At 41.9% G+C, this 21,276-nt stretch overlaps 3 protein-coding genes across 5 annotated transcripts in view; 1 reads left to right on the forward strand and 2 right to left on the reverse strand.

The window, feature by feature from the left end:
• cyfip1 (cytoplasmic FMR1 interacting protein 1) overlaps nt 1-12,194 on the forward strand; it is a 39,000-nt gene extending 26,806 nt beyond the window's left edge. For both annotated transcript variants that reach the window (XM_085348903.1, XM_085348904.1), the window contains exons 24-31: nt 4,206-4,349; nt 4,457-4,547; nt 5,404-5,534; nt 5,656-5,728; nt 8,184-8,278; nt 8,684-8,922; nt 9,002-9,149; nt 11,638-12,194. In XM_085348903.1, coding sequence (XP_085205029.1) covers nt 4,206-4,349; nt 4,457-4,547; nt 5,404-5,534; nt 5,656-5,728; nt 8,184-8,278; nt 8,684-8,922; nt 9,002-9,149; nt 11,638-11,802 — 1,086 coding nt within the window. In that variant the 3' untranslated portion in view covers nt 11,803-12,194. The remainder of the gene's footprint in view (nt 1-4,205; nt 4,350-4,456; nt 4,548-5,403; nt 5,535-5,655; nt 5,729-8,183; nt 8,279-8,683; nt 8,923-9,001; nt 9,150-11,637) is intronic.
• fndc9 (fibronectin type III domain containing 9) lies at nt 236-5,869 on the reverse strand. Of its 2 annotated transcripts, XM_085348905.1 has the most exons (4): nt 5,333-5,869; nt 3,208-3,402; nt 1,813-1,905; nt 236-1,270 (listed from the first exon to the last, which is right to left on the reverse strand). In XM_085348905.1, the coding sequence occupies exon 4, from the start codon at nt 1,189-1,191 to the stop codon at nt 553-555; it is 639 nt and encodes a 212-aa protein (XP_085205031.1). In that variant the 5' UTR covers nt 1,192-1,270; nt 1,813-1,905; nt 3,208-3,402; nt 5,333-5,869; the 3' UTR covers nt 236-552. The 2 variants fall into 2 exon arrangements, with proteins under 2 accessions (XP_085205031.1, XP_085205033.1); XM_085348907.1 differs by lacking the exon at nt 1,813-1,905.
• Nucleotides 12,195-12,454: 260 nt separating the features above from the next.
• Nucleotides 12,455-20,819, reverse strand: nipa2 (NIPA magnesium transporter 2). The gene is made up of 6 exons (XM_085347496.1): nt 20,694-20,819; nt 19,835-20,068; nt 19,389-19,445; nt 18,221-18,311; nt 17,958-18,118; nt 12,455-13,345 (listed from the first exon to the last, which is right to left on the reverse strand). The coding sequence occupies exons 2-6, from the start codon at nt 19,971-19,973 to the stop codon at nt 12,687-12,689; spliced, it is 1,107 nt and encodes a 368-aa protein (XP_085203622.1). The 5' UTR covers nt 19,974-20,068; nt 20,694-20,819; the 3' UTR covers nt 12,455-12,686.
• Nucleotides 20,820-21,276: the final 457 nt, after the last annotated feature.

Raw genomic sequence — 21,276 nt, forward strand, 5'->3', positions numbered from 1 at the left:
TGACATGCATGGCTCATTTTGTGCACCAGTAAAAAAATCACATTTTATTTTTCACTAAAGAGGGGTTCAGTGAATGCGCATATGAAGCTGGTGGGGTTCGGTACCTCCAACAAGGTTAAGAACCACTGATCTACAGAGTTATGAGTAAAACAATTTTATTTATTTTTAATGTTTTTGTGGATAGTGAAGCTTTGATTAAACAGACAACATTTGTTTCTGTCTGAGCCCGTTCTATAAACACGCAGGCGACGCGTTAAATGACAGATTTTTTTTATTTTTCTACATGGATAAATTTTTGTCAGTGCCAAAAGAAAGATGAGTGCCATATTAATGATATTTAATTTTTGGTTTGTAATTTTTTTTAGGTCTTAAAAGCATAAATCTTTTTATTTAAAATGGTGTGCATGTGTGCGTGTGTGTTGAAACCTTGCTGTAATAGGTTGGAAATGTTTCCTCTGAGGAAAAACACACAAATAGGATTTTGTGAGTGGATGAAAATACTCGGTGACAATTGAATCTGAACAATGCTGTGATGACCTTAATCCAGTTGATTCATGTTGGCTCGCTGCCGGACAGCTTAGCCAGCGTCCTCAACTCATGGTCTTGGGTAATTATGTGACCCGTAGGCTGCGCCGAGAGGTGGGGTGATTGCATGATGTTGGAGCGTTTGATGCTGTCTTGGCTGCTGCTTCTCGTAGTGTAGAGGGCTCCAGATGTGGACATGCCTTGACAGGTTGAGTTGGTCACCACCGGGTGTCCGGCTGCGGCCTGGCCGGGGAGGATACAGATGTTGTTAAGACAGTTCCACAACAGGATGCTGGCGATGACGAGGAGCAAGATGCAGCAGATGAGCCATACGGCCATTGCCAGCTCCCAGCCGGCTCTGTCGTGACCTTCGCTGCTGTCGCTCAGAGTGCTGAACACTTGGCATTGTTCCCGCACCGGATTGGCAGCCTGACACGTCACACACAAGAAGTAGGCAGTCTGAGGGAGGAGATTGGCCAGGTGTGTGCTGGTCTGACTGACAGGGATACGATCCTCATACATGAAGCTTTTGCGCTTGTAGCCCATGAACAGGCTGTTCCAGTTGGGGTCGTACATGACGCTGTAGAAGGTGTCAATGCAGGTGGGGGAGGATGGCCAGCTCACCCTGGCTGAGGTGGAGGAGATGTTGTAGATTGCAATCGCCATTGTGAGAAGATGGAGTCTGCAGGAATGAAGTGCATCCTCAGTTACTGCAGCTGTCTGATGCTTGCGATGTAAAACTGAGCTGGAAAAAAGGAAGATGGGAACACAGTGAGACACTGAAAGGACTAATTTGAGATGACAGGGTGAGGTATTTCTGTGCTCTTTCCCCATCTAAGAGCTAATATAAGAAGACTTCATCAATAATAAGCTTTCTCTTGGCTCAGTGAGCCATTTGGTCATGATTCATAACATTTAATTAAGTCACCATCCTAGTTATGTTGCACAACAGAAGCTTTCACATTTTACTCTTAATTTTGGCTCCTTCCCACCCATATTTTTTTAACCCATTTCCTTTTTTTTCCACCGATCAGCACTTTTGTTCCCTTTAAGAAGCAAAGCACTTTTAACCAGATTTGAGAAGTGATTCTCAAGCTCTTAATCCAGTTACTCCTTAGAACATAAGTAGCAACCATTATTTATTCCACAAAAACAGGCATCCGAGGCTCGAGACAGCGTTAAGTAATAAGTAAACAAAGTAAGTAAATGTTTTAGTGGAGGCAGCACATCTAAAGAGCTGAAATGCTTGAATTCGCTCACAGGGAAGACATAGTCAGCTTGACGCACCTTATAGGAGAAAGAAACCTGATGTTCAGTCCCCTCAGAAGAGTCCCAAAGATCCCGGATGAGCCCCCATTTATGTCGCAACTAGGTTTGAGGCTAAAAACAAAAAAACGTGTGCACTAAATTTAAAAAAGAAAAATGAAAACAATAATAATATGCCGGACAAATACCAGAGAATTACCACATACGTGATCCAAGTTAAGAATTTATGAATTAGGCCTGACTCTCATACACCTACCCATGCACATTTTATTTATGTACAATTAGCAGTTAAACACATGCTCAAACTGCACGGCCACTGTTGTCCCTTTAAGGATTATAGAAGGGAATAACACATCTGCTTTACTTTGATCTATAACAACTAAAAATGTAAACACTGATATCAGTGGCTGTTCTTTATTTAATGCTTATAGCATCTATGCAATTGTACTTTTGATGCTGATATTGGTCGCCGTCGGCGGCGGTTCCAGATTTTGTCTCAGGTCTTTAATGTCAGTGTTTTGTTGCGTTTCAGATAGAAGTGAATGGAGGTGGTTCTAAATAGTTGGTGGAAAAGCAGCATTAAGTCTTAGGACTGTTCTGACGTAAGTGGGCAAAAACGCATCCAAAAACTCACCAATTTATGGTTTCAATAAAAGCTCTAATTACTTCCTGACTTTAAATCCTGCTCCCATTTGCAGTATGCACAGAGCTTAGCATAATGAAAAATGTCATGACCACACAGCCGATCCTCACCATGTTATATAAAGCATAACGAGGGGGAAACAAAGCAATGTCGGAGGATAATAAGCATTGTACAAAGAGTTATCTGGAACAGATGGGAGGGAGCTGAGATTATGCACAGATGATGCAAATTGCATAATGGAAATTTATTTTTCTGAGCTGTCCAGTTTACGAGCTTTTTATTTCAATATTTTAATAAATCCTGAAATTTATTTTATAAAATCACACTTTGACCCAAAGCACCTGCTGACATATTTAACTATTGCAAGAGTTTATTTTGCTTTAAAAATCTAAACTTAATCTTCAGTATTGAATAATATTTTACGTGCATTGAATAAAATGACACCCAAATGTAAAAATGATTAAAAGTTTTCACTTTGCCCTTAACCAGTGCAGGGTGGGTTTGGTGCTCACTGCAGGCTCAGTTAAAAGAAATGCTGATGACAAATGATGCTTTAAACCCTCCTAAATACTGGTGCTTTTCAGACAAAGTTAATCTCACAGGTTTCATTTTGTTTTCTTTTTGCCACATTTTTACAACTGTAAAGAAATCTTGTGGTTTTTCAGAGGTGTCATAAAAAAGCATCTTGTTATTGACGTTTCTATAACTATTGGCTGTAACAAGTAACCAGTACGACCACCGTCATCAATTCAAAGCATAAAACGGAAACTTACCGGGAGACCTGTGCCAGCACATGTTGGTGTTTGCTCAGATTATCCCGTAATGCTGCTGCTGCTCGTCACTCACTTAAAAAATCTTTTCTTGCTCTGATGCTGCGTGCTGCTGTGGAGATTTCTAACCTCAGTACTGACGCAGAGATCGGTGTGTCCTCATCGCCGCTGCTGCTGGATTAGAGCTTCACCTCACTGCTGACAGGAGAGAGGGAGGACTAAAAATCTGTGGTGTATGTAAGGGAAAAGTGCACAGTGCAGACAAATCAATCTTTATATGTTAGCAAATTTGGTTGCTTTGATTTTGTTTTCCATGCCAGCGAGTTAATGCAGAGACATCATAGTGTTATTGATCGTTATTTCCCCTTCGGGCAGCACTTTGGTTTATGTCAGAGTATCTTGTATATCTGACACTGGAGCTTAAATGTGCTTCAGTTGGCGAGACCATCTGCCTAACTGTTTGTTCCACAGCAAAAGCTCTGAACAACTGGCGGCCAGATTGTCGTATTGCTGTTCGTGGTCCCCAGAGGATAATCCTAATGTGGAAAATGTTCCCATTTTACTCGCTTTAAAAGTGCCATGGAATTTAATGTAAGCATTCGTTGATTCCTTTCACTTTTATTTACAACGCATCAGCTCACAACAGCAGGTTAGTGTGTCTGATTATTGTGATCCTCTCAAATGTTTAACACTGTGATGACACAAGAGGAAAACTTACCCTCTCCTCTACTATGACCTTCTTTTCCGGCCTCAGCTGTTCTTTGGGTTTATTTTGGCTTTTTCTTTTTAATTAAGCTGCTTTATAACGTAGCACTTGGGGACTGTGGGGACAAAGAACTCCCTTAAAGAGAAGCAGACTCTGAAAGAGTAGTTGGTGGACTGCTTTCTCAGAGCTTCACCATCCCCCCCTTTAAATATCTCAAAACAAAGTCCCTGCATGGTGGTGTGCAATATTCATACTAACCTTTTTGATGTCTTTTGATGTCTTTCTCTGCATGTAGACCCTGAACCTGGCCTATAGCAGCACTTTTGGCTCCTATAGAAACTTTCTGGGCCCCCCACACATTAAGGTGATGTGCAGACTGCTGGGCTACCAGGGCATTGCTGTGGTGATGGAGGAGCTGCTGAAGGTTGTCAAAAGCCTGGTGAGTGTGTAATGATGTGCAGGAGCTATGATTTCATGATGCTACTGTGCTTCATTCTTTGTGAGTTCACTTCCCTTTAAGTGGAGTTAAGCTCTCTGTTTCTACAGCTTCAGGGCACCATAATGCAGTATGTGAAGACCCTGATGGAGGTGATGCCCAAGATTTGCAGACTTCCACGCTACGAGTACGGTTCCCCGGGTATGTCAAAGTGTAGCCAGCTGATACACAATGTCTGGGTCTGATACAAGCAGTAAAAAAAACTCAGGAGATACTGCACATGTAGAAAAAGATAACAGTGATATTTGATACGAGTCAAAGAACACCCATACATGTGAATATAAGCCACTGCGTGGAGACATCTGGTGCTTTTTGGTCTCAGTGCTGGATTTTGCTTGTTTTGTGTGTTAGCGTTCAAACTGCATTTTATTGACTTTCATTTTAACTGGTAGAAAAGGCAAAACCTCTGAGCACAGTGGATTTGCTCTGTCAGTCGTGTCAGGGTCTTAGCCGCACAGACTGAATCTGCAGAACAAGTCGGAGTAAAATCTGAAGCTGTGAGTCAGGAGCGAACGCTTCATTCAAATGAAGCAAACTGCTGGAAATGAGTCGTATTTAACATTTTAATCAAAGCTTTCAAATGTGAGGAGAAAAACTGGTCACATTTCCTTTTGTTAGATGACCTTGTTCAGTCAAAAGATTTGCGTCACATCTACGTGTATCCAGCAATGATCCAGAAGCACCTAGTCTGACATGTAGGCAAAACACTGATTGGCGTAAAGGTTTTCCTTAATGGGAAAGGAAGTATCAGTGGACGTTCACCAGGAAGAGGAGGCACAAAAAAGTAATCAAAGAGTTGCGGTGGACACGTTTCAGTACAGAGACCTTTATCTTGACTTTCTTTACTCCACTGAGGGAGCAGCAACAGAACAAACATGAGCCCACAAAACCTGCCCTTCATGTGCTTATCAGGGAGCGCTGCATACCTGCTGTAATCTACTTTTGAGTGCTGTTATCTGTAGCAGATATGTGATAACTGCAGTGTAATTCCATTCAGGTATCCTGGAGTTCTTCCACCACCAGCTGAAGGACATCGTTGAGTACGCTGAGCTCAAGACTGTGTGTTTCCAGAACCTGAGGGAGGTGGGCAACGCCATCCTGTTCTGTATGCTGAGTGAGCAGAGCCTGGTACGGGTCGCGGGGTCATCGGGAGCCTCTGGCGACTTTAAGATGCTCCGCAGATGTTTTCATTATTTTTTTTCCTCATGCAGTCGCCTCCTATTCTAAAGTTTTGCTGTTTTCCCTCCAGTCACAGGAAGAAGTTTGTGATTTGCTGCATGCTGCACCTTTCCAGAACATTCTTCCCAGAGTCCATGTCAAAGGTAAATACTGAGAGGAAAAGTCAATTTTATTTGCACAGTCAAAACAGCAGGAGGGACCCAAAAACTTTTCCAGTTCAGACACATGTATTAACATCCCAGATCTCTAAAACGTCCACTTGAATAAGCGGCCTAAATTTAATAAACAAAGTAAGAATGTGTAATATTTTGTAGTCCCTGCACAAGTCACAGTTGTTCCTGGGCAGGGTTGGACTTGTTTATAACTTTATGGACAAATTTCTAGGCAAAGTCAACAGGCAGATGGGTTCCTATTGATAACTTTGTGCTCTTTGCTCTGCGCAGTTCATACAGTGTAATCAATAAACTGTCTCCGTGCTTTATCTGCTCTGGGTCCAAAACAATGATTCAAGCGTCTGAAATCTCTGCTCGCTGTTGAATAAAAGGCGGATTCTGGTGGTGCCAGAGTGACTCCCAGCGATTTAACCATAACCCGAAATCACAAAACTCTTTAATTTCCCTTCATGCGACCTTAAGCTCATTGCATCCTGCTTAAGTAATCTAAAAAGGGTCACAAGGACTTCATCACATTGACCCTTTTATCCGTCTGTCCGTCCATGCTCTGCTGTTATCGCTCCGCTCAGATCATTCTGGCAGCAGGATTTATCCAGATTTGCCTCATTTTTCAAATCGTCCTGGAGGAACTTGAAGTGTTTCCTGGCCACATGAGATTTATGATCTCTTGTGCTTCCTTTTGGGTTTTCTACCTTTTGGATGGAAGGATCCTGATCAGATACCAGAATCCTCTCGATGTCTGTCTGCTTTGACATGAAGGAGCAGCTGCACTGAGCTTGTTCTGGATAAGGCTTATTTTATTTGTATTAACCCCCACCTTTTTTTTTTTCTCTAACCAAAGACAAGTTTGTTTAAATAGAGGCTCATTTCATCTGCGTGTATTCATGATCTCATCTTTTGGTTCCAAAGTTGACTAACAATGAGACTCATTAACCAGCTGAAAAAACGAAACCTTTCCATGTAAATTTCCTCCTTGGTTTTTCCCGTCGCTCAAGGGTGAGATGCTGAGATGCAGCACTCAGTTGTTTTCCATCATTAAAGTATTGTTTTAGGAAAAGCTTAACAATTTTGAAAACAGCTGGGTGCTGTGTTCTAGCAAACATTAGTTCAGCGGGAGTCAAGAGTGCTTTTGTTGGGTACGGTTTTCAGCCGGAATTACAGAGAGTCAGTTATTCCAGCGCAGCATTATCTGCAGCAGGTGTGCATGCGTGTGTGTGTGTGTCAGAGACACCAGCGTGCCATACTGTGGTTTACTGATATGTTTTCATGGGTTGCAGAACATTGTAGAGGTTGCATCTTGTTCTGGCTGAAAATATTGCTAATTTTTATGATTGTTTTTAAATATTAAAATCCCATAAATTTAAAATTTTATAAACCCAAACTGGATGCTGTAGCCATCATGTGTGCGTTTGATTTTCTATTAATAACAAACTCGATCTGTGCCTCTCATCTCAATTTTTTTTTTCTTTTGATGTTTACAATAACTTTAGCTTATTCCAGGCAAGCAAAATTTTACCTTCATTCTCTGAATATTTCCAGACTTGCATTGGGGCTTAATAGAAATTTGGCACATTCTTAATTTTCTTTTTCCAACATCTTTTTAAACCCTCATAATTCAGAAATATCCAGAAGAAATTTTAAGAGCTGAAAAACACATTTACTGTCTGTTTACATGAACTGCAACCAAATAAATTTTATACCCAACTCGTGTCAAAATCGATGACAAAATCCGATTTTTGCTCGGCGCGATTTTGTTTTTCTCTGTAAATCGTAGTTTGAATAAGCTGTAGCAGTTTAACGTCTGTGACGTAGAGGAGCATAAACGGCCACAGGGTACCCTGGATGTTTGATCCGTTTCTGATGAATCATCGGTGGTTGCTCATAAAAAGCTCATCTTCTAACTGTGATTCCATCTGTGTGATAATATTTTTCCATTAATGTTTTATTTTAAATGTTCAGTATGAGTAAGCCCATGCACGAAGGTGCGGTTTGTGCATTTACTTTCCACTTGATGTTGATCACACTTTTTCTTTTTCTTTTTCTTTTTTTTTTTTTGCCTTTCTTGCTGGTGTCATAAAGCTCCGTTACACAACCTGTGTATTTCCAGGACCTGGTAATCTGGAAAAATCTTAATATGAAGGTCAAATTCTGGCAGGCTTCATTAAATTTACTAAAGTTAATGTAGAAACAAAACAGCTGATTGTGAGAAGTTTTTGTTTTATTTAATTTTTTTTGTTATACAAGTAACAACTCTGTCGGACTGCGTTTTGGCACATTTTCACTTTTTTCCTTTCTTAGTCTGAATTTTCTATTTCTTGTAAGCTTTTATTTTTTTATTTTTTTAAACCTCTTTCTTAAGAACAAATTTCCACTGGTTGACAATCCTCAACTTAAACTTCATACATTTCTTTGTCTGTCTGTGTAGAGGGGGAGCGCCTCGACGCCAAGATGAAGCGCTTGGAGGCCAAATACACGGCGCTGCATATGGTTCCCCTGATAGAACGCCTCGGCACACCACAGGTAAGAGCCGTCGGATGGTGTGTTCACTTTCCCTCGGGTTAGTTATGTAAATACAAATGCTGGAGTGTTTCGGGGCCAATTCAAAACCAGCTGATGTTTGTCTCTAACAACCAATGAGGAAACTACTTTCTTCTCAGTACAGCTGAGAGCTGGAGTTAAAACATCTTCAGAACTTAAATAAATTCTCCAGGAGGACTTCATGAACAAATTTGCTGCCATATAAATGTGTTTCATCGTGTGGACTTTATCCTGAGGATGACATCAGGCAATAAACCAACTTATTTTGTTTCCCTCTGAACACACCATTAAGACAGAGATAAGCTACAGTTGCTCCTGTGTCATGTGACACTTATGGAGGATGCTGACCGGTAGACGATCTTTTGAATGCTTTTACTTCTCTTTCAGCAAATAGCCATCGCTCGTGAGGGCGACCTATTGACCAAAGAGCGCCTGTGTTGCGGTCTGTCCATGTTTGAGGTTATCCTCACACGTGTGCGAGGCTTCCTGGAGGACCCTGTGTGGCGTGGGCCGTTGCCCAGCAACGGCGTGATGCACGTGGACGAGTGTGTGGAGTTCCACCGCCTCTGGAGCGCCATGCAGTTTGTGTACTGCATTCCTGTGGGAGCCCACGAGTTCACAGTGGAGTGAGTGTGGCCGAACACAAACACGCACACGCTTCCTCTCACCTAATATTTACTGACACACCCTCTTCCTGTCCTCCAGGCAGTGCTTTGGAGACGGCCTCCACTGGGCAGGCTGCATGATCATCGCCCTGCTGGGACAGCAGAGACGCTTTGACATCCTTGACTTCAGCTACCACCTCCTCAAGGTGCAGAAGCACGACGGGAAGGATGAGATCATCAAGAGCGTGGTGAGTTTGAAAGACATGAGCACGGCTGTTAAATACAGCATACATAAGGTGCAGATTTAACGCATCTTCCCTCACCTGACGTCCCCGAGCATCTCCACCAGTTACTGCATCCAAAATAATGAGCACACCATCTCAAATAGCAAATGTACCAAGAATATAAGTAAAGACCTGCGTATGTCTTCAATTCAGTTAGATTTTTTTATTCATTTTTAATTATTATTTTTGACACACATCAAGAAAATGTGATTGACTTTTCTGCTTCATGCCATAACCTGCTGATATGATTTGAAACCTCAACAACAGGCTGTTAAACGCACGGCTGAACTCTGAACATTAGATAATAAAATCTGCTGATGGCGCCCTGCGTGACGTGACGTGCAAAGTTAATAAAGATTATGACCCGTATGGAATTTATCAAGGTGAGTTTAGGTTCACATGACTTCTGTTTGTTGTCGTTTTGTAGCCTTTAGGGTGTTGATAATGATGTAATCTGGCTTCAGTCACACCAGATCATATGAGACTCAGATTTAAAAAGCTATATTCCTTTTTTAACCTCTGTAAATAAGTGATACTTTTCTATAAATACTTTGTAAAAAACCACAGTAAGAACTGGTAATGAAGCATGAAAGATGAGCTTGATGAGTTTCAGATCCTCCACCTCTAATTTTTGTCGTGGAGCAGCCAATAACGTCGCAGCGTTTAAAGTCACTAAACAAGATCCGTCTCAGGTGTGAGACTGCAACAGTTAAAGTAACTTCGTACATTACTGAGAGCAAACCACACTGAACTGTTGTTTTTGTTTTCTAATGCTGTGTTTCTGCTTGGAGTCCAAAATTATGAATTATGAATTTCACTGCTAACAGAAAGCTAAATACAGCTCAGCGTGAATCTGCAGACGTCCGTCCTTCTGCTTCATGAGCACAAGCGTGTCGGCGATCACAAGAGCGGCTTCAGGTGTTCATTTTCTTCAGTTTTGCAGCACTCTGGTCCTTGCGGAGGCAGCGCAGGGAAGTTGAAATCAGAACTCGGATTTCTGTCAAAAAAAAATACTTGAATAATTTATGTTGAAATCTGTTACTGAGTGTATCCCCTCAGAATGTAGCAAAGAGCACAAAAGGCTTCAGCGTGACCCACTGAATCATAAATGGACTGTTTTTTGTTTTTTTTGGGGGGGGGGGGGGGGTTTCCCTCACGGACTATGAAAGAGTTTTGAATCAGTTGGGAGTGAAGTGTAGGACGATGAAAGAGAAATGGGCGTGATGGTTCTGTTTGCTAGGAGCTTACCTGCCTCTCAGGAATTTTTGTTGCGTTTTGTTTTCCGTGATTGTTGATGAACTCTTTGTTGAGTATTGTGCGTTGGCAACACTGACCCAGCAACATTGTGATGCATTCTTGGGCAGATAAGTAGGTCACTGAGAACCAAACCCACAGGTTTCACTGAGTACATGGGGGGGGGAAAGCTAATCAGCGTGGCTGCACATGAAAACACAGAATGAGGTTCTGAAGTCGTCAGATAGTCGCTGCAGGTAACCCACCGCGATGTTACACTCTTCAGCGTTTGTGTGGATTAAGCAGATGAGTTTGTTTTAGAACTGCCGGGAGCTGGATTTAACCTTGAAATGAGCCTGGCTAACTGTCCCGTTTTCTTGGTGCTCAGCTCACATCTCCCAGCTGGATCCTCAGATTGAACTGAAACACTGTTAAAGTTCATAATAAGCTGTTTTATACACAATTGCATACAATTTCCTGTTCTTCCACTGCCATTTGGAAACACCAAATATCAAACAGGCTCTTATAGCTCCTCCCCCTTTATGGGAGCTTTTTATAATTGGCTGTCCCAGATAAACAGAAGGTTTAAACAGCAGGTCAGCGGGGCTTTTCTGTAGTTCCACAGAAATAAATCCTAAAGCCCAAGAAAGAGTTGGCATTTTTTCCTGAAGTTGCTCATTCAGAACATCCTCATGTTCTACAACAAGCCACTAAATGAGTCTGCAGAAGATGTCAGGCAAACTCCAACCCACCAAATGCACAAGCTCAGAGGCATTGATGGCCACCACGACTGCAATGTTTATGTCTGAAGTTCAGTTTTGTTTTTTTATGCAACTGATGCAAATGCTCTTGAGAAACTGCAGAGAAAAGTTATCTGGCTAAAACGTATCACAAACTGTTATTTCCTGTGATGATCCAAAAGCCCGTAGGGGGGGTTAAGAAAAATAATGTTGGGAATTATTGTGTTGTCAACTTCAGGGCTGACCTACGGTACTATAAATACACCCTGCTCTCTCTGTGACCTCAGAATGGAGAGTTGGAAAATCTGTGTAACACTGAGCGTTTAGCACAGTCTGAGCTGTTGGCTTTATGTGCTATTAGAAACTGTGGCCACGTTTAAAATAAACGTTCACCAGTGAAATAGGATCTGACATAAAAGCAGCAACGTGATTAAGTGGGACCTGTTCTGAGCTCATTCCCGTGTTTGTCTCCCTTTCAGCCTCTAAAGAAGATGGTGGACAGAATCCGTAGATTCCAAGTCCTCAACAACGAGATCTTCGCCATCCTGAACAAGTACATGAAGTCTGGCGACGGCGAGAACATGCCGGTCGAGCACGTCCGATGCTTCCAGCCTCCGATACACCAGTCGCTCGCCAGCAGCTGAGGCGGCCGTCGACACTGTGGACCAGCGTGAAGTTTCAAACACTGTCCGCATCACCACGAATATCGCCCTTTAGGTCTGAGGACCATCATGTGTCAGAAGTTGGGCCACTTTTTCTTTTTTGTATTCATTTGTGCCTTATCAGAAAAGAATATTTCCCCTTTTTGGATATTCTTTGTTTTATACTTGCAGACAGAAGTAGATCAGAGAGAGGAAGTAGTTTTTATCTGACGTATTTAAGGGTTTGCGGTGGCAGGTGTTTGAGGGTGAGCATTAATCTATTTTAAGTGTGGGTGATGGTAAATTTATATTTTCTACACTGTTCAACTTGCATGCTAAACATTTTAAGTGGAACTGAAGTAACAGAGCTCAAGCTCATGTTCAGCATTTATTCACTGTGCCTTATGTTTTAATCATTTAATTCAATAAATATGTAACAAATGTTGGTTTGTGTCAAGCTTTTAATGTAAAAACTGCAAAGAAAAAGTTCAGAACTCCCAACATTAACTGCCGTTACCTTCAAGTATGACGACAACTCAAATCATAGAACGTCCTATCAAATGTAGTCATTGTCAGCAGGACTTCATAAAGTATATATATATTTATATATATATATTAAAACTTCATCTGATTCATAGAAAGGAAGTCAGTGCATGAAGGTGCATGTCCATAAAACCTTTTTATAAAACTTATTTACAGCGCTACACAGGAATGAAATTAAGTTTAACTAGAGATGAATATGAGCCATATTCCAAGAAAAGTAAGGCAAATTAAAACATTAACTACAATCCACTGGTCTGTTTACGCCCCGGATCGCTGATTGTCTCATTCTCGCGCTCCACGTCTACATCAGAGCCGCGGCCGAGTCTTCTGGAATAGGGAGGTCCTTAGTGATCCAGCAAGGACGTCATCGTGCCATTCCTTCTGGAGACGCTGTCGAAATGCGAAGCCGTGTCTCGCTCCTCCAAGTCTCCGGCCGACTTCTCGTCCAGCAGTTCGTAGGCGGTGTGAGATGCTATGCCGTTGGCTGTGGGAAACGCTCGTTCTTCCTTCCGCATGGACACCGCGAGCGTGGCCAGGCTCACGCTAACGTCTTTAAAGGCGTGGAGCAGGAAGATGCCCACGATGATTGTGAGGAAGCCACTGAGTGTACCGATGACATCGTCCGCTCCCATGTGCTCCCACTCTTTGAAGAGGATGGCAGAGCAGGTGAGCACGGACGTGGTGAAGAACACGTAGTAGATTGGCGTTACCAGGGAGGTGTTGAAAATGTCCAGAGCTTTGTTCAGGTAGTTGATTTGCGTGCTCACACAGCCCACTAGACCCAGGAGCAGGATCCACGCCAGCGGGTTTTTCACCACGCTCGTCCCGGCGATCGCTTCCTTGATGGCGATGCCCAGTCCTTTCACACAGGACACAGAGAGTGCTCCGATTACCGAGCAGATGGTGATGTAGACTAGGATGTTGGTCTGGCCGTGGCGGGGACCCACAACAAATATGAAGATGAGTGCAACGATGATGACGAGGGTGGCAAAGACAAGGAACCCTGAGAAAGAAAAGGAGAAGAGGTGGGACGGGGAGCATTTCAAGAAAATAAGCATCTGCAAACCATCACTATTCTCAGCATCCTTCACTTCAATAAATCCAATCTTTTCTAATTCCGGGTTGCAGGGGGCTGGTCCCAGCTGCCATAATGTGTACACCTAGGCCAGGTTGCCACTCTGTCACTGGACTAATGGAGAGACAACAATTTACACTCACATTCACACATATGGGCAATTTAGAATCATTAACCCAACCCCACCGAGTACCCAGAGAGAACCCATGCACACACAGGGAGAACATACAAACGTTTAACAGTTAAAATTAATGTAGCCCTTCCAACTTTAACGTGTGACACACAAATCTTTTTTTTTTTTTTACTTCCAGAGAGCAGGAGTCTGTTTTGTGAGGTTTTTTTCACATCGTCTTTGAGCTAAAACAAATCGACTGAAGCAGAATGACACAAGTTTAGCTTTTCAAAACCATAGAAACAGATTTATTTCCCTCATATTTTGCATATTAACACATTTGTTCATATGAGAGTAGTTAGATAACTAAAACTACTCGCAGAAAGAAACATCTTAACCAGCTGAAAGAAAGAGATTACATTATTGTTTCAGTTATTTTAAAGTTTTTCCATGACCTGTTATTCTCACATGACTCTTAAGTCAGGAAGTGTTAGATTTGTATTATAAAGATTGGATCTTGCTCCTGACCAAATATTCTCCACATTCAAATAATCAGAAAGAGTAATGCTAACAATGAAACTAACAGTGGATACTAAATACTTTTTTGCTTCAGATGTGAACTTTGTGTTACAACAACAGAAAGTGACTCAAACAATTCCTGAGTTATCGCAGGTAAATTCCAGCTTCCATTTCCTGTCTGATGGAAATGAAAATATTCCAAATATACAGTGGGGCAAAAAAGTATTTAGTCAGCCACCGATTGTGCAAGTTCCCCCACTTAAAATGATGACAGAGGTCAGTAATTTGCACCAGAGGTACACTTCAACTGTGAGAGACAGAATGTGAAAAAAAAATCCATGAATTCACATGGTAGGATTTGTAAAGAATTTATTCGTAAATCAGGGTGGAAAATAAGTATTTGGTCACCTCAAACAAGGAAAATCTCTGGCTCTCACAGACCTGTAACGTCTTCTGTAAGAAGCTTTTCTGTCCCCCACTCGTTACCTGTATGAATGGCACCTGTTTGAACTCATCATCTGTATAAAAGACACCTGAGATGTGTACTCCGCCATGGCCAAGACCAAAGAGCTTTCGAAGGACACCAGGAAAAGTATTGTAGACCTGCACCAGACTGGGAAGAGTGAATCTACAATAGGCAAGCAGCTTGGTGTGAAAAAATCAACTGTGGGAGCAATCATCAGAAAATGGAAGACATACAAGACCACTGATAATCTCCCTCGATCTGGGGCTCCACGCAAGATCTCATCCCGTGGGGTCAAAATGATCATGAGAACGGTGAGCAAAGATCCCAGAACCACACGGGGGGACCTGGTGAATGACCTGCAGAGAGCTGGGACCAAAGTAACAAAGGTCACCATCAGTAACACACTACAACGGCAGGGAATCAAATCCCGCAGTGCCAGACGTGTTCCGCTGCTGAAGCCAGTGCATGTCCAGGCCCGTCTGAAGTTTGCCAGAGAGCACATGGATGATACAGCAGAGGATTGGGAGAATGTCATGTGGTCAGATGAAACCAAAGTAGAACTTTTTGGTATAAACTCAACTCGTCGTGTTTGGAGGAAGAAGAATACTGAGTTGCATCCCAAGAACACCATACCTACTGTGAAGCATGGGGGTGGAAACATCATGCTATGGGGCTGTTTTTCTGCCAAGGGGACAGGACGACTGATCCGTGTTAAGGACAGAATGAATGGGGCCGTGTATCGTGAGATTTTGAGCCAAAACCTCCTTCCATCAGTGAGAACTTTGAAGATGAAACGAGGCTGGGTCTTCCAACATGACAATGATCCAAAACACACCGCCCGGGCAACAAAGGAGTGACTCCGTAAGAAGCATTTGAAAGTCCTGGAGTGGCCTAGCCAGTCTCCAGACCTCAACCCCATAGAAAATCTGTGGCGGGAGTTGAAAGTCCATGTTGCTCGGCGTATAGTAAACGTTTGACCTCTGTTATTGCCAACAAAGGTTATGTTACAAAGTATTGAGTTGTATTTTTGTTATTGACCAAATACTTATTTTCCACCCTGATTTACGAATAAATTCTTTACAAATCCTACCATGTGGATTCATGGATTTTTTTTTTCTTCACATTCTGTCTCTCACAGTTGAAGTGTACCTCTGGTGCAAATTACTGACCTCTGTCATCATTTTAGGTGGGGGAACTTGCACAATCGGTGGCTGACTAAATACTTTTTTGCCCCACTGTAGCATCTGGTGTGTTTCCCTCACAAATGAAAATAGCAAAAGTTATTCCAATCCATAAAAACGGAGAGAGATGTCAGTTTACCAATTATAGGCCAATATCACTACTCCCACAGTTCTCAAAAATTTTAGAAAAGTTATTTGTTAATAGACTTGATAAATATATTGAGAAGCATAATCTCCTAAGTGATAACCAATATGGCTTTAGAGTGAAAAGGTCCACTTCAATGGCAGTGATGGAACTTGTTGAAGGGATATCTAATGCAATAGATAATAAGGAATATACTGTTGGTGTTTTTATAGACTTAAAAAAGGCGTTTGATACAATTGATCATTCTATATTAATAAATAAACTAGAGAGATATGGCATAAGAGGGATAGCATACAAGTGGATGAAAAGTTACCTGGATGAAAGATATCAATATGTCGAATTCAATAATGTAAAATCTAAGCAGTTGAAGGTAACTTGTGGTGTTCCTCAGGGCTCTGTGCTGGGCCCTAAATTATTTATATTATATATAAATGACATATGTAGTGTTTCCAAACTGTTAAAATGTGTATTGTTTGCTGATGATACCACTCTGTACTGCTCAGGTAAAAACTTAGAACAGCTTCTGACTACAGCGGAAAAGGAGTTAAATATATTAAAAAACTGGTTTGATGTAAATAAGTTATCATTAAATATAAAGAAAACAAAATTGATTATTTTTGGCACTAGACAAGTGAAAAATGTATCTAAAATAAGGGTTAATGGAATTGAAATTGAAAGAGTGTACGAAAATAAATTTCTTGGAGTGATAATTGATGATAAGCTGAGTTGGAAGTCTCATATAAACCACGTGAAAACAAAAATGTCAAAAACCATTGCTATTCTCTATAAAACAAAGCATGTCCTGAACAAAAAATCATTATACACACTTTATTGTTCTCTGTTGCTTCCATATATGACTTACTGTCTGGAGATATGGGGTAATGCATATAAAACGAACACTCTTCATATTTTCAAGTTACAAAAAAGAGCTATAAGAATTATAAACCAATCAAACTATATAGAACCAACTAACATTTTGTTTATTAATCTGAATACCCTGAAATTTTATGATTTAGTTGAATATAAAATGGCACAGATAATGTATAAAGCACAAAATAACTTGCTTTGCCCCAGTACTCAGAAGCTGTTCAAAGTCAGAGAGAGTCAATATGACTTAAGGGGAACAGATTTCTTTAAGAAAAACAAGATGAGGACAAATATAAAGCAGAGATGTGTTTCTGTTAGAGGAGTTAACCTGTGGAATAGTTATGACAGTGATTTAAAAAGGTGTAGTTCATTTTCCTTGTTTAAAAACATGTTTAAAAATAGAGTATTAGAAAAATATATAAATCAAGAATGAAAAGAACAAAAAGGAGAAAAAAAACAACAACCTCTTGATTCTTTACTTTGATGTAGTTACTTATCTAAGGTGGAAAGTTTTTTTTTTCTTTGTTTTGTTTGTTTGTTTGTTTGTTTTGTTTGGTTTTTGCTTTGTTTTATTATTTTCTTCAAGCCCTGTGTACAGGAGCTGCATACAAAAAGATATTTTGTGAAAAGGGTTGGCGTAATAAGCAAATGCTTCAGCCAATACCTTTTGATTAGCCTTGTCTCATGCTTTCTTTCTTTATGGTAGATTTTTGTTCTGTTTTCACTGTTTTTTTTTTTTTTTCTCACTGTTTTCACTGAGATTTGAATTTGAATGCTAATCAATAAAATCAAATCAAATCAAATCTGCTGAATGCGCTTTCACAAAAGTGAAAATACACGCTTTAGTTGTTCAGAGGGTGTGGTTCACTGAAACCTGCTGCTGGTAAACAAAGAAACTGAACATTTCTTCCACCTGATTGCCTGGAGCCAGTTTCCTCAGTGAAACAGAAGAACGATGCAAAATAGGATAACAAGTTTCCTGAAAGATCAACTTGCGTTTTTTTGTTTTTTTTTGTTTTTTTTTGTACATTGTATTGATCAGTGAAAATCTGCAGATCTCTGTTAGCGCCCGGGACCGGTGTTGGGAGTATAGTGGCTTGTGATCCCCTGAAGCTGGGTTTGTGCTGCCTTCAGGAATCGAACCTGAGACCTTTTGCATGTAAGGCATGATCATGTTTTGTGAAGCAAAGATGAATATTTGGAGGAAATATCTGTAGACACGATCTACAGAGAAGAATTTTTTTCTGTACCTGGGTCAACCAGCTTGGCCGCCATCTCCTCGAGGCTGCTGATCTCCTCTTCCTTCGGCGCGTGAATGACCATGGTGGTGGAGCCCAGGATACTGAGCAGACAGCCAAGCTTCCCGTGCAGGTTTAACCGTTCCGTCAGGAAGTATGACGACAGCACGGCGCTGCGACCAAAAATAAATAAATAAATAAATTCATTTCAGGTCACACACACTCTTACACAATCAAAACATCGAGGTGGATGAGACACATGCACTCATCAGTACCTGACGAGCACGCTCAGGGCTCCCAGCGGTGTGACTAGCGTTGCAGGAGCAAAGGCGTACGCGGCGAAGTTGGCCGCTTCCCCAGCCCCCACTGCAAAAGGTTAACAGACAGTTATTTCCACACATGAAGGAAAGTAGAACTGTCCTGTGACAGAGACATGCAAACACTGTAATACTATCTGAGGTTTAGGGCATTTTGCAACAGAGGTAGTAGAGAAAGAAAGGGTTTGACAATGGGACAGTGACAAAATATCTTAAAGCTAGCGAGATGAAGCTGGATTATTACATCTGTAATAATGAAATACATGCACCAATATACCATCTGATTCAACAATGAGATTACATTTAGCTCATTTGTTATTACCAAACACTTTCGTTCATTCCCAGGTCCTTGTTTTTATTTTTGGACTTTCCTAGAGTAGCCCTGCATGATTCACAGTTCAAAATAATCCTAATTTATCTCACTTGTGTAGTCAGACTTCACCGACTGCCTGAAATAAGCCGTTTCAGCCCCTTTAAGGATACTTTCTGATCCCAGAGTAGGAAACAAATCTGTGATAAACTGAGTGTTTGGAGCAGTCTGAGCTTTGAAGGATTATTGTAAATACACTGAGCTCATCATTAGAAACTTTGGACATGTTTAATATGAACATCCGCCACTGGTAAAGGATGACAAGAGAGAGAAAAAAACAAGGTTTGCTTTAAAATCAAGTGTAAGACTGAGATCGTGATTACTTAACATGGTTAATCAGTCCTTGGAGAACTTAAATATCTAATATTAAAAGAAAACTGTGTTCTTCCTTGAATTTGAATTGTAATTCAAGAGAATGGAATTAAATAAGTAAGAAAGAATAAATCTGGGCAGGTTTTCTTCAGCTCAATCTGCCAAAGACCAATTCTGAGCTTTTCTGTAACGATAACAAAAGTGAAGGAGACGCAAAAGAAGTCCTGAATGTGTCAAAAATAACAACAGCAGCAGGTCTCCTTCAAACAGCATCAGCAATCAGCATGAGCCCAGGTGGTGCATCCACAAAGACAAATACCAGCTCCTGAAACCACATGTGACCTCAACATATGCAAATATGTTATGCACCAACTCTGGAGAATGTCTGCTACACCTGCATCTGAATGATCTCATTTCATTTTGAGCCACAGCGTTATCACTTACTTGATAGTAAACCTGCCCACCACAGCCACTCTTTCAGATACGCATGACCTCCCTGCCCTGAAAAGCAAAAGAAATGTTTTCATTTCCACGTGATTCCTCATTTCAATGTCACTTGCATGTAAGAAAAACCTGAATTATGCAACTCCTCGCTTTGACTGCAGGTCAGGCGATGGACGTGAACTGAAGGTCGAGCAGAGCGCTGGAGTTAATGATTGCTAGGATTTAAGAGTGTTCATGACTCATGCACACAAACAACATGCAGACACACACTTAAACACACCCTGCACAGGTGAGGAGAACCTGACAAGCCTGAAATGTCACAATGGATAAGCATGTGTGGAAACACGGGAACAGACAAGCAAACAAACAGAAAAAGAAGACTGAAGTGTGGGTCCCCTCAAGGATTGGGGTAACCAGCATCGATGCTCAGAAAAAAGCACCCCTACCTGCCCGTGTGGACCCCTTCCTCGCCAACCTCAGAAGTCCTTTCTTCTTCAGGATAAAACTGCCTCCGATGAAGATGCTGGAGCTGACGGCCAGCGCCAAGCCAATGTAGAAGTCATATTTGCCCCTGTCTTGAGCCATAGTGAGGCTGGATGTGTTGATGCGGTCTGTCACATTTACCAGCTGACAGCGCAGGTGCTGACCCGGTAAGGTGCAGTTCTGTCCGACCCAAACACCTGACAGCAGAAGAACAGACCACAGGCTGGAGTGAGAGACTCATAAAGACCAGTGTTTAACGTCAGCACCCCAGCAGGAACCTACCGTGACCACAGTCCACTCTACACCCTGGAAAAGCATCACCTGAGGAGTTGGAGGAATCCATCTACCTGCTGTCCTTCCTACCTACAGTCTGCTCCCATTCACGCACATCCGAGTGACTCTCGGTAAAACCTGAAGGGTTTCTGGGTGTTGTACTGAGATACATTCAAAAGCATTGTGCAACTAAGTCACCTGCTATGTAAATCACCCATCTCCAGTACTCAAGAATTCAGGAAGTGATACGAAAGGGAGGCTCACCTGGCCGCGATAGGTGAGGCTTAATGTCGAGTTAGCCTCAGGCGGTCTCTTTTTTTACGGGCTGCTTTGGTGTTTAACTGAGTCTTCCCTGTGTGGACACTAATCTGTGCTTTAACTCACCGGCAGAAATAAAGAAAGCGTGTAAATGCTGCTATACGCCGCTAGCCGCATTAGCTTCATTAGCGCGGAGGCTAGCTGGCTGACTGGTTGGCTAACGCAGAGTGAATGAAGCCACTGAGAGTCTCTTTGCGCCGCCTTTAACGAGCACAGAGCTCGGATTATTACCTGCTCACCGCGGGCTGCTCAGCTCCACACACACAAGAAGGTTCTCGCTGATGAACAGTCTGCTTTCCGGCTCCGTGGCTGCGCATCACCTACTGCTCCCTCCGTGTTCAACCAGCGCGCACACGCCGAGCCTCCAGACGCTGCTGCCGCACTGCGCGCCGCTCCTTCCGCCTCGCACAGGACACGCGGCCGGAGCGGTGTGCCCTCCGCCGGCGGGACCCAGCACCGCAGGCGGGACGCAACATCGGAACCACCTGGACCCGGAACCGCAGGCGTACTGGAAACTCCATCTCCATCATCAGGTCTACCGGGGAAACCTAGCAGCGCTTTATCATTAAAAAGAAAATCAGTGGTTACTAAGGTTATGATAGTTAAGTAAAACTAAACTGCTAAAACTAAATGTAATATCTATATATGTATAGATAGATAGATAGATAGATAGATAGATAGATAGATAGATAGATTTCAAACGCACTAAAAATAAAATAATAATATAGATATCCTTATGATTTAGCATTTATTCGTTTTATCACAGTTTTATTACACTTGGTATTGAGGGTAATGTTTTTGAGACTGTCAGTCA

The sequence above is a fragment of the Diplotaxodon limnothrissa genome, linkage group LG23 (genome assembly GCF_057381915.1).
Source record: "Diplotaxodon limnothrissa isolate DT_005_m linkage group LG23, D_limnothrissa_male_GT1.1, whole genome shotgun sequence".
NCBI classification, from domain to species: domain Eukaryota; kingdom Metazoa; phylum Chordata; class Actinopteri; order Cichliformes; family Cichlidae; genus Diplotaxodon; species Diplotaxodon limnothrissa.